Below are 12,834 nucleotides of genomic sequence, written 5' to 3' on the forward strand. Positions count from 1 at the left end.
TGTGGCCATGTTGAGTTGGTGGTGGACCTACGACTAGAGATCAGCAGAGAGGCAGGCATAGGCTGGAGACACAAATTTAGGAGTCGTTAGCCTGTGGACATTTAAAGCTCAGACTGGAGGAGACCGCCTAGGAAGTGAACGTAGATGAAGAACCAGACAGAGGACCAAGCTCTGGGACATTCCCACGGTAGAGAAGTCAGCAGAATGAAAAGGAACTAGCCAGAGACTAAGTAGGAGCAGCCAGTGAGGCAGGAGCAGAACAGAGAGAGCAGGCCGATCAGCCAGGTGAAAAAGCATTTAAGAAGAGAGTTGTAAGCTGCCAAGTGGTGCAGAGAAGGAAAGGTGAGCACCTACAATGTGCAGGCGCTGGGCAGACACGGATGGGCCAGAGTGCCGGGCACTTAGTACGGGGTTCGTGCTTTTTTTTTTTTTTTTTAAATGAAGCTAATCCTTCAAACAACTTACTTTGGAGGAAGAGCCCGAATGTGCGAAGGCACCTAACCCAGGCAGCAACCTTGTCTGGGGAGGCGGGGCTTCAGCAGCTGAGAAGTACTCCAGTGGATTTCTGGGTGTAGACCCTCTCTCTCTCTTCTGGATTTTCGGGTCCCTCCCCTCCAGGCTCTCTAGGAAGCAGTCCCACCTGCGAAGTGAGAAGGAAACAGGAAGCGAATGATTACCCTCTCTGATCAAAGAACAGAACCACGGAGCACGGAAAGACCTGGGGAAAAGCAAGAATGGGACAGCTACCTTTAAAAGCAGTTTAGAATTCATTCCAAGTTTTAGTAAATTCCCTTCTGTCTGAGGAACTCGGTTTTCCTGATGACAATCTGTTGACAGACACGGATGGCCTCAAGAGGTCGCCCTTTCCCTGAAATGCATTTGGCTTAAAGGGAGGGGCAAAAACGTGAGAAGTTCAACACTAATCACCTAAGGCCAATACCAAACTGGGCAAAAAATTTCCTTAACCTTTTAAGAAAACAAAGTGTCCCTTTACCAATAACATGGTTTATCAGTTTAAAAAGTGACAAACCACAGGACAAGGTTGAGTAAACATGGACTGTGTAGAGTAAGGAATGCCTCAGTGTCAAGGGGTTTGGTATTTAGGCAGTGACTCTCTTACCTCATTGGTGACTATCTTATTAAGCATTCTATTTGAAGAGCAACTTATCATGTGAGGATAATTTTTAATTAGCTAACGTTTATTAGGTGTTAGTGCGTTCTAAGCCTTTTTAGATACCAACCTACATAATCCTCACCCAACCAAAGAAGGAAGATACTGTTATCCTGAATACTAATAATCCTTTGAGACAGGTACTTTTACAGTTGAAGGGTTTGTGGTTTAGGGAAATTAACAATTGGTCCAAGGTCACACCTTGTGAGGGGCAGAACTGGGATTTGAACAGAAATCCACAACTACCTACCGTATACTTATCCAGTACCTATAGGGTACTGGATTCATGAATGTGTAAATGCTATTAAGAAAGAGTTTCTTAATTTAAAAACATACAGTGATTCTTTTTTGTTGTTGTTTATTTATTTATTTTGAGAGCAAGAGCACACATGCATGTGGGGAAGGGGCAGGGAGAGAGGAGAGTGAGAATCCCAAGCAGGCTCCACACCATCAGCAACGGAGCCCAATGAAGAGCTTGAACTCACAAACCGTGAGATCATGACCTGAGCTGAAGTCAGATGCTTAACCAACTGAGCCACCCAGGTGCCTCCATACAGTGGTTCTTAACCAGAAATGAGTCAGATCCGTCTGAGAAGTTTTATTTTTTTTTTTAATTTAATGTTTATTTATTTTTGAGAGAGAGCCCAAGCAGGGGAGGGGCAGAGAGAGAGAGAGAGAGAGAGAGACAGAATCTAAAGCAGGCTCCAGGCTCTGAGCTGTCAGCACAGAGACCGACGTGGGGCTCAAACTCAAAAAAGGCAAGATCATGACCTGAGCCGAAGTTGGACGCTTAACTGACTGATAAGGGTTTATCTGAGGAGTTTTAAAAAGAATAAAACTACCTGAGGTTTTTCCCGGAACAATCTATCATTGATTTGGGGTTGGGGGAGAGGGCTCTGGAATGTTTATGTTTTTAAGTTCAACAGGAGTTGAATTTAAATCTTAAGTGTAGCCACCCTTGGTAGGGAACCACCGTAGGGAGCTGCACGGATGAACAGTGGCTAAATTTATCAGGTGAAACAGCACAGTAGGACACAGCAGCCCCCCAGTCGTAGAACAGGATTATGGTGATTTGCCTAGTGTTTAACTACAAAGAGTATTAACTTGGGCAATTCAAACCCCTCTAACTTCCACTTTGAGCGGCTCTCCCCTATCCCCTTGAGAGCAGAGTTGGGAAGAAACGTGTGATTCTCCAGTGACCTTGGTGATAAGTGGCAAAAGCAGAGCTCTCTCGGGCCGGCAGCGAGGCATTCTTAAAATCTGTCAGTCAAATCCATTCACTGGCTGGATGGTGAGTCAAACACCTAGACGATGCAGTCTTTATCCACTGCTACTTGCTGCCCGTCAGCTCGGCAAGCTGCCGGTGTTGGTGAGCTCAGAGGCTGGGTGTTTCTGCCTGGGGGTGAAACGTGGGCCCAGATGGGGCTCTTTAACAGCGAAGGAACCAGTAAGAACTGGAGTCAGCTGGGATGAAGGGAGACATCATGTTCTGTCCATTTCTGAAACAAGGACAAATCTTCCACAGTGACTTCAAGTGGCCTGAGTCATCGTGGGATTTGGAGTATGTCAGATAAGTCTGAAGTCAGACTTATCCAGTCTGACTGGAGTTGTAAACTGCCAGTTGTAAGCTGGAGTCCAGTAGTTCTCAAATGCCTTCTGGGCTTCCTTTTTAAGTGATTTCTATCCTCCCCCTCTCCATATCTCTACATCTCCCCACCCCCCCACGCCCCGCCCACTTCCTGTTCTTGGTGTCTCCTACCTTTCCCAGAATTACTCTATACTCCTGTTAACCCTGGGCTCAGTTGGGATTTCCAATCATTAATCCTGGCCACAGCTTCATGTCATGGAGATTTATTTGTCCCTTTCACTGGAGTTTGGTGGGAACCTGAGTGCTAGGAATCCACGCAGGCCCTTTGCTCCTGACTCTGCCCCAAGAGCTTTCCGAAGTCTGGCCTCACAGGCCCTGAGGACATCAGAGAAAGCAAGCTTGGAAAGGGGATATTTTTAAAAAATCATGATCTTTGACTACTGCTAAGACAACCTCATTCCAAATAATCAGCAACCCTGTGTCTCAGAGATAAAGACAGGCTCCTCGCCCCTCAGAGAAGAGAGAAAGGGAGCCATCGGTGCCTTTTCTGGGCTCTTTGCAAGGTGTTCCCAGGGGTGCAGAGAGGGACTGGAGGTTGTGCGTGAGCCCTGGACTCAGATTTGCTCTATATTCCAGAATCTGTTTCCAGAACCTCACTTCTCTTCCCGAGTTCCCTCCTCTGCTTTCAAAAGCATATGTGAACCATGCCCGTTCCTTTCTCTTTAGGTCACAAGATTCCTTTATGGGGCTGGCAGCGTGGATAGCCCCGGGTCCTGTTAGGGCATGTGAGCAGTGGTGGGGCTGAGATTTGCCAATCGCTCTGCTCTGGGGGATTTTAAGTCTTCCAGGACTGGGTGTTCCTCTAGTCCTCCTTTCCCCTCCCTTCCCCGATCCCTCTGCCTATTCTCTTTCTGCAGACTCCGGCCAGCCGGGGACGCTGGAGGTGGAAGGGAGCTCATAACCAGGGGAAGAAAAGCCACCAAACTGTCCCAGCTGCCTACACTTAGTTCTCCGCTGCCCTTCCTTGCCCCTCCAGCCTCTCAGCTGGGTCTGGAGCACTAGCCCAATTTGAAACACCCCTCCCGCTTCGAAGGAGGCTGGGCTGGCCAGGGGGTTATTTTGGGAGCAGCCTCAGAGATCCAATGGCCTTGTTAGGGCAACACTGACCTTTCCGTCCCAGGAGGAGGGCAGGATTGGAGAGGGGCGGGGCAGCGGCTGGGAGATGGACAGCCCCGCACACCCACTGGGTGGAGAAGGGGGCCAGCCGGCTGCAGGAATTCAGCCTCGGGCTGGGGGCTGTCACCAAGGAGGAATTTCTCCATTTTGAAACAGACTGGGGACCCCTCCACCCCACCCCTTTCACTGTGCTTCTTAAAGGGATCACACCGTTTTTCCTTTGACTCCAGGGAAGCCAGACTTGGGACGCTCTATGGAGACTTTGAATCTTGCCCTCCTGCTTCCTTCCCAACTGGCAGCCTTCCTCTGGCTGGTTGAGTGGGGGCCTCCCAGGCATGGCACTGACCAGCCGACCCAGTGCTGATTTGGCTCCTGGGCTCATTCAGTCTCTGGTGGCATCTTGCTTTCCCCCTCCTGGGGCACAGTGGTGAGTCAGGGGCGTCCAGCCCTGAGTGTGCTTGGAGAGTGTCGCTGGCACCCCCCCCCCCCATCACCCTCTCTCCCCCACGCTGGAGGACGGTGAAGTTGTCAGGGGCTACGATGAGATGAGTGGGGGCCGCTTTGACTTTGATGATGGCGGGGCGTACTGTGGGGGCTGGGAGGGGGGAAAGGCCCATGGACATGGACTGTGCACGGGCCCCAAGGGCCAGGGCGAATACTCGGGCTCCTGGAACTTTGGTTTCGAAGTGGCGGGCGTCTACACCTGGCCCAGTGGAAACACCTTCGAGGGATACTGGAGCCAGGGCAAACGGCATGGGCTGGGCATAGAGACCAAGGGACGCTGGCTCTACAAGGGCGAGTGGACACACGGCTTCAAGGGACGCTACGGAACCCGACAGAGCAGCAGCAGCGGTGCCAAGTATGAGGGCACTTGGAACAATGGCCTGCAGGATGGCTACGGCACGGAGACCTATGCAGATGGAGGTGAGCCCAGCCTGGGGCCCCGCAGAGGGGGCCGATGAGTGAGGGAGGCTGGTGGAGGGTGGGAAGAAGGAGGGGGGATATGACACAGAATCAGAGGAGCCAGGACGCTATTTGCTGTGTGGCACCGGGCAAGCTGCCCTACCTCTCTCAGAATCCATTTCCTTGTCAGTAAAGGTGGGGCCAATGACAGGGCCATTGAGAGGGCTGGCAGCAGTGTTTAGGACAAGACCTGCTGTATAAATACACACTCAACACACATTCAGTAAAACCTAACTACTACTGTTTGCATGCTAGGCTTACAAACAGCCATGGAATATACTCTGGCTTGTGCTCTAGAAGAATTTGGGTCTAATCTCAACTTTGCCATGAAAGTTATTTTCAAGCAATAGATCATGAAGTGTTCATTCATTCACCCATCCATCTACCCACTTATCCATCCATCCACCCACCCACCCATCTAATCATCCACCCACACATTCATTCATCCATCTATCCATCCTTTCATTTAGTGCATATTTCTGTGGTACCTCCTATTTGCCAGGTATTATGAAAAGAGTTAGATATAAAGAGGAATAAGATACAGCCCAAGGCTTCAAAGATTGGCTTTAAACAAGCCATTATACATGAGTAGGTACAGAGTGCTGTGGCAGAGAAGTTAGATTTGAGGAGGTCAGGGGCTGCTTTAGAAGAGGTGACATCTGAGCTGGATCTTGTTGGGAAAATTGCTTTAGAGAGGGTGTGAGAGCAGGAGAGAACGAGTAAGAAGCTCAAAAGCATGAGCGTGCCCGGTGGGTTAAGGAAATGGAGAGGAATTTTCTGTGGCAAACAGCCGTGGGGAGTGGCAGAGAAGATATCATCACATCATCCACTGGGTACAACTGCATGTATCACTTAGTTGAGCCTCAGTTTCCTCATCCACAAAATCGGTTTTAGAATGTCAGCGCTGCTCAAAATGTGGTCAGTAGACAGTATCAGCATCATCTATCCACCAATTCAAAATTCAAAATCAGGGGCCCCAACTAGACCTTCGGAATCCAAATCCAAATCTTGAGGGCGGGACTAGGCATTTGCTTTAACAAGCCCGCCTGGAAATTTTCATATACATTAAAATTTAGGAAGCAATGCTTTAGATCAGGTGCTTGCAAATGACAGATAGCGGGCCAAACTGGCCAGCTGCCTGTGTTTGTACAGCTTGTGAGCTAAGGGTGGAATATTTGAAAAAAATCAAAAGAAGAACACTACTTTGTGACATGTGGAAATTGTATGAAAGTCCCTACATAATATCCTTTTGGTCCACAAAGCCAATACTATTTACTATTCAACTGTTTACAGGAGAATTGGCTGGCTCTTGCTTTAAATGGTCATTTAGTTTCCCCCCAGATCAGGATAATTCTATGAAGTCTCCATAACTTGCCCCATTGGGAAGAGGAGCTAACACAGATACCTCAGAACTATATATTTTGGCATCTGTCAGATGCATGCGTAGTTATATTATATCACTATGACAGAGGGTGAGCAGTGGACAGTCCCAGAGTGGGTTTGGGGAGGGGCAGGAAGGGGCATGAGCCATCCCAGAGCAGAAGCTGTGCTCAAGCTGAGGCTGGTGGGCATACACAGAGGGGCCTCACGTACAGGATGGGCTCCTGACTGGGCTGCCCATTGGTGAGCCCGTGGTGAGGACCCACCCTCAAATGCATCTGCATGTTAATGAGGTTGTGTCCCTGGAGTTTCTGTGGGTGCAATGGCAGCTACACAGCACTGGCTGGAATTGGACAGCGCTGAGAACAATTTCTGGCTCCACGCTTCCTAATTTGGTGACCATCAGCTGTTTGCTGAATGTCTGCAATTCGGTGCAATTCAATTCACTGGATGTTTATGCTGGACACTGCACTGAGCGCTGGGGACAAGTAGAGAGCAGGCCTCAGCTTCTCTGGCTACAACAGGGAGATGATCCTTGAGTGCTTGCTGGGTGTCAGATACTCATGCAGAGTGGTGCACAGAGTGCCAAATATTCCTTCCCTAAGGTGTCTTAAAGGGGGAAACCTATTCATTCATTCATTCACGCAACCAATATTATGGGGCACCAACCAGGTGTCAGGCTCCATCCTACAGCAAGTTCCAGGAGCCAGGGCAGTGGGCAAGCAAAATTATGAAACAAATAGCAGAGAAGGAAGAGGGTGACTTTTTGGATGGTGTAGCCTGGGAAGCAAGATGGGAGGACTAGGGAGAGAGTAACGACTTCCAGGCAGAAGGAATGATGGTCACAAAGGCCCTGAGGCAAGACTGGACTTGCTTGAGGAACAGCAAGAGTGCCAGGGTGGCAGGAGTAGAGTGGAGGGGGACAGGCAGGGGTTGACGTTGGAGCTGAAGGTGTGAGCCAGATCACGTAGGCATTGCAGGGCCCAGGGCTTGATTCTGGGTGTGCACAGGAGCTCTTCAGGCTAGGTAACTGGAAGGCCTGTTCCTCTGGTTTGTCAGAGGCCCAGACTCTTCTTCCGAATGAGACAGTCCCACATCCAGCGGCCCTGGAAACCTCAGATCTCTCCCAAGCCACACACGAGGTGCAACTCTCCAAAATTAGATGTGGCCACTGCTTCGGAAAATCTCCTTAATCAACCTGTCATCAGTTCCCTGAGGGTTTGTTAAGGACCTGCCCTTTGCCCCATCCTGGGTAGTGCTGCAGAGAATGTGGACAAATAAGATCCTGTGATTAGAAACAGCTGGGAGTCAGGCAGCCCTGGGTTATTATTGTGGCTCTATCCTATTATTTAATCTCTTGGAACCTTAGTTTCCTCACCAATAAAGTGGACTATACTAATCTCTCATAAGATTTCTCATGAGATAAACAGGTACTCAATAAATGGTAGTTGCTATAATTACTATTCACTTTCATTAACTCATTCAATAAATATGCATTGAGTGATTATTATGAAGCTAGCTCTATACTATACTGGTGGTGGGAGGGAGGAGTATAGACATGAACAGGATGGGCAAGGTCCCTATCTTCCAGAGAATCTAACAAGAAATTGTACTATAGTGTGTTAGGTACTAGGCAGGAAAGTACTGGGAACTAAGGGAGGAAGAGGTGGGCAACTAATCAGACTGAGGCATTCAGGAAGGCTTCCTGGAGTAAGTGGCAAGCTGGGCTCTGAAGTACAGAGTAAGCCAGGTGACAAGGGTGGGAGATGAGTGCCCCAGGTGGAGAGAACAATGCACGCAGGTCAGGAGGTCCAGAACTTACTGCCATCCAGGAAATAAAGCTGAAAGTTGCATCTCCTCCCCAGTTTTCGGAAGGACTGATCAAAGGGACAATATGTTCCATTTCCTCCAGTCCCCACCTTGCCTTGCGGTCAAATGTCGCAGGTGACTGCCTCCTCTAAACTAAAGGAGGGGCACCTGGGTAGCTCAGTCGGCTAAGTGTCCGACTCTTGATTTCAGCTCAGGTCATGATATCATGGTTCATGAGTTTGAGCCCCACATCGGGCCCTGCACTGAGCATGGAGCCTGCTTGAGATTCTCTCTCTCACTCTCTCTCTCTCTCTCTCTCTCTGCCTCTCCCCTGCTCGCTTGCTCTCTCTCTCAAAATAAATAAAATAAACATTCAGAAAATTTATAAAAATAAACCAAAGGAAATAGCAGTTTTCCAAACTGGAGGTATTGACCCATTAATAGGCAGTAAAATCAATTTAGTGGGTCATGACCTGCATTTTTAGAAATGAAAGAACAGAACAGAAAAATCAGAGTGTTTCACAGAGGATAAGAAAGCATTGTTTTCTGAAACATTTGTTCAGCTGAAGACATATGTACATATATAATGTGTGTGTGTGTGTGTGTGTGTGTGTGTGTGTGTGTGTGTGTGTATAAAAACTTCTGTGTTTACATGCATCGTGTATTTCTTACATGATGTGTGTATAAATGTATTTCCTACTGCAGGTCATGGTCAAAAACATTTGAAAATCACTATTCTAAAGTGACTTGACGTGGAACCCTCATCCAAGCCTCTCCATTCCCACGTCCACAGACTCTCCCTCTCCTCCAAGCCTGACACTTCAGCTGGGGGTTAATTAAGCTCTCCAGCAGCCCCCCTCCCCAGGAAGGAGAAGATGGAAGGAAAGGTGCCCCCTGGGGTCCCAAACCCTGCTGTAAACCTCCTGGCACCCCTCCCCTGCCTACAGCCCTCTTCCTGCCCTGGCCATATATAGCAAAACTAAAAATAGCTGCTGACTTAAAGCTCCAAAGCAAGCATACACCCAGGCCTTAAGTAGTAATGCTCCTTTGACGGCCTAGCTGTCTCCACCCCAGGGACCCACAGACTCCAGGACTGGAAGGGCCATTGGCGATCTTTGCTTTCCTAGGTTCTTGATCTGGGGCCCGTGCCTTGGCCTCAAAGGCCCATCAGGGTGCAGGCAATATGTGTGCATATGCATATGGGTTATCTGTGTTTTTCCTCGGAGAGCCCTCAGATTCTTAAAGTAATCTGGTGCTCCAATAAGTTCTAGAACTACTTACTTATCTAGTCAGTAATCCCCTCCCCCAAATGTGCAGTGAAAAAACCAGGCCCAAGGCTGACTTTGTTCATAAAGCCAATAGTAATAATAATAGTTAATATGTTTGGTGTGCTTACTATGTGCCAGGTGCTGTTCTTGGCATGGAACACGCTATGTTATTTAAACTTTCACAACAACCTCGTGGGGAAGTACTGTTATCACCACGATTTTACAAACGAGGAAACAGAGACAGATGATTTAAGCACCGTATTCTTACTCATGGTCCTCTAGCTAGTAAGAGACAGACATAGAATCGGATGGTAGTAAGTGATAATTAAATATTTCACAGTATAACTATTTTTAATAAACAATAAACAATAAACAACTATACAAAATAAGACTGGCTACACCATGGGTGAGACCTAGTGCAAAATGAAAACGCAAGACCCCTTCTTCAATATCATTAAGAATTTCAACACAGTGACAGCCAAGAATTAAACCAAGTGCAGGGCCTTCTAAGTGCAGAGCCTGGAGCTATGACACAGGGGGTATGCTCATGAAGCAGGCCTTGACAATGGCCATATCTGCATGAGCCACTTACTGTGTCTTTACTCTGTGCCAGGCTCCGTGCTAAGAATCTTACACGTTTTATACTATTCAGCCTTCTTAATACTTTCATTGACTACCCTAGCGGTGTTTACATCTTTATGACTACAACCCGCTATAAGTTAGGTATTTCACATTGTAATTCTAGACATACACACACAAATGTAAAACTGAAATATATCACTGAAAAATAATATTTCCCTTCCTATATGCAGTACTTGCTATTGTCTCTTTTATTCCATCCTGTTGACAGAATTAAACTCTGCCCTGATAGAGTACAGCACTTAGAACAGAATTTAACATGTGGGTTAGTGCTATTATTATTATTATTATTATTATTATTATTACATGTTTAGCTATGACAACTGGGTCAAAAACCCAAGCTTCTGCTCTCTGGATCCAATTTTCTTTCTCTTGCCTAAAGCTGATGGCTTAAGCTCATTTTAGCCCAATTGACTCTGAACATGGGAACAAAATGGATTTGCCAGGATCTGGGTCTGAGCAATACCTAGTGTCCCATTATCTGGGCCTGGGATATGTGTTCCTTGAAGCAACTTTATTCATTCATTCATTCATTCATTCATTCATTCATTCATTCGTTATCCACAGGAATATCTTTTCTATTGATCTGTTTGTCTACCTTTATGCCAATATCACGTTGCCTTTGTTACTGGAGCTTTACAGTAAATTTTATTTTATTTTATTTTATTACAGTAAATTTTATTTTTTAAGTTTATTTTGAGAGAGAAAAAAAGATAGAGAGCACAAGGAGGGGGGACAGAGAGAGAGAGGGAGAGAGAATCCCAAACAGGCTCTGCACTGTCAGCTCAGAGTCTGATGAGGGGCTCGAACTCATGAACCATGAGATCATGACCTGAGCCGAATTCAAGAGTTGGATGGACACCTAACTGACTGAGCCACCCAGGTACCCCATAGTCAATGTTATAGTAAATATTAAAATCAGAGTAAATCTTCCAACTTTGCTCTTTTTGCTTATGGCTGGGTTCTTCTAGGTCATTTCCGGTTCTATATACATTATCAAATCAGCTTGTTCATTTCTACTAAAAAGACTGATACGCATTAAAGTGATTAAAATTGCCTTAGACCTAGGGTGCCTGGGGGGCTTGGTAGGTTAAGTGTCCGACTCTTGATTTCAGCTCAGGTCATGATCTCATGGTTCATGAGTTTGAGCCCTGTATCAGGCTCTGCATGCTGGCAGTGCAGAGCCTGCTTGGAATTCTCTCTCTCTCTCCCTTTCTCTGCCTCTTCCCTGCTCACTCCCTCTCTCTCAAAAACAAACAAACAAACAAAAATTTAAAAGAAGTGCCTTAGACCTATACATCAATTTACAGAGAATGGGTAATGTAACAGTAGTGACACTTCCAATCCATGGACGTGGTAGAAGTCCCTATTTATTTAAGTCTTTCATTTCACTTAGCAATGTTTTGGAGTTTTCAGTGTTTTGCACACTTTTTTTTCATTGAATAAAATTACAAGCTTTTTAAACGATATTGTAAATGGAATTTTAAATTTCATTTTTCCAATTGTTCATTGCTAGGTTATAGAAATGCAATTATTTTTGTCATTGACTTTGAATCAATTAATTTACCCTGCTAAATTAATTTTTTAGTTCCAGTGGGATTTTTTTTTGTTCTTTTTCAGATTTAAAAGGAACATCTTTTAGTTTAAAATTTCTCGATTGCTATTAAAAATCAAGTGTGGAAGTCCTAAGAGGGGCACGTGGGACTTAGCATGTGGGGCTTGCAGTAGCCAGATCTGGGTTCAAATGCCCTCTGTGCCACTTCTTTCTTTAAAAAAATTTTTTTTTAATTTAATTCTATTTTTTTATTTTTAATTTATTTGAGAGAGAGAGAGAGCAGGGGAGAGGCTGAGACAGAGAGGGAGACATAGAATCCAAAGCAGGCTCCAGGCTCCTAGCTGTCAGCACAGAGCCCAATGCAGGGCTCAAACTCACAAACTACGTGATCATGACCTGAGCTGAAGTTGGTCCCTCAACCAACCGAGCCACCCAGGTGCTCCCCTGCTGTGCCACTTCCTAAATCTTTGAACATGGGCACTCTGAGCTTCCATTTCCTTTTTTCCCCTTAGGGATATCACATTCTCCTTCAAAACATGGCTGAAACAATGGAATGAGATAACACATAAAAAGCACTTAGCATAATGCCTGGCACATAGAAAGTGCTGAAACTATTCTCCTTTCTTGCATTCCCTTCACCGTCTAGAGGGTGAACTAATTCAGTATGGTCTGAACCACAGCTGTTTTGGGGAGACTGTTTCAGCACAGAAACTAGCTTTTGACTTGGGAGCAGTTAATAAGCTAAGACTTTGATTCAATTAGTTCTGCCTTGAGTCCTGCCAGTGTTGATGGAACTCCTGCCAGGCACGATTCCATTTCGAATGTAGAATCAGCATAATTTAACCTCATCTTGAAAATCTCATGTCCCAGTTCACAGCCAGGGGGCTAGTGTGACAGCCGGCTGAGCTGCTGTCATGGCAGCTTCTTGGCTTTATCTGGGACCCCAGGAGAGCCGAGCGGACCCTCAGGGAGACAGGGAAGTGGACACAATTAGTCTTTCTTCTCTGCAGCTTTGCTTTCTGTGATGTGTGTGTCCAATTGGCCAAGTCTCTGCACACGTGCTCCTGTCCAAGGCCTGGCCCTTGGGATTCATGGGGCTTGCTTGTTTCCAGAGCCTGCTAATTCCATGTCCCCAACAGCTGTTCCCTGGACCAGCCCTTGCTGCCACACCCTTGTGAGGAATGTTGAGCCTCATTTTCTGAGGGCCCTGGTTGAGGTTGGGGTGCAGGCTGAACGGGGGGATGGTGTTGCTTCCTGCCATAGACCAGAGGGCTACCCTTGTTCT

General features: G+C 46.7%; 1 protein-coding gene across 1 annotated transcript in view; it reads left to right on the forward strand.

Moving 5' to 3' along the window:
• The first annotated feature begins 3,659 nt into the window (after positions 1–3,659).
• JPH2 (junctophilin 2) overlaps positions 3,660–12,834 on the forward strand; it is a 72,230-nt gene continuing 63,055 nt past the window's right edge. The window contains exon 1 of the mRNA XM_027070155.2: positions 3,660–4,859. Within this exon, the coding sequence (XP_026925956.1) occupies positions 4,481–4,859 (379 nt within the window). The 5' untranslated portion in view covers positions 3,660–4,480. The remainder of the gene's footprint in view (positions 4,860–12,834) is intronic.

The sequence above is a fragment of the Acinonyx jubatus genome, chromosome A3 (assembly GCF_027475565.1).
Source record: "Acinonyx jubatus isolate Ajub_Pintada_27869175 chromosome A3, VMU_Ajub_asm_v1.0, whole genome shotgun sequence".
Classification (NCBI taxonomy): Eukaryota; Metazoa; Chordata; class Mammalia; order Carnivora; family Felidae; genus Acinonyx; species Acinonyx jubatus.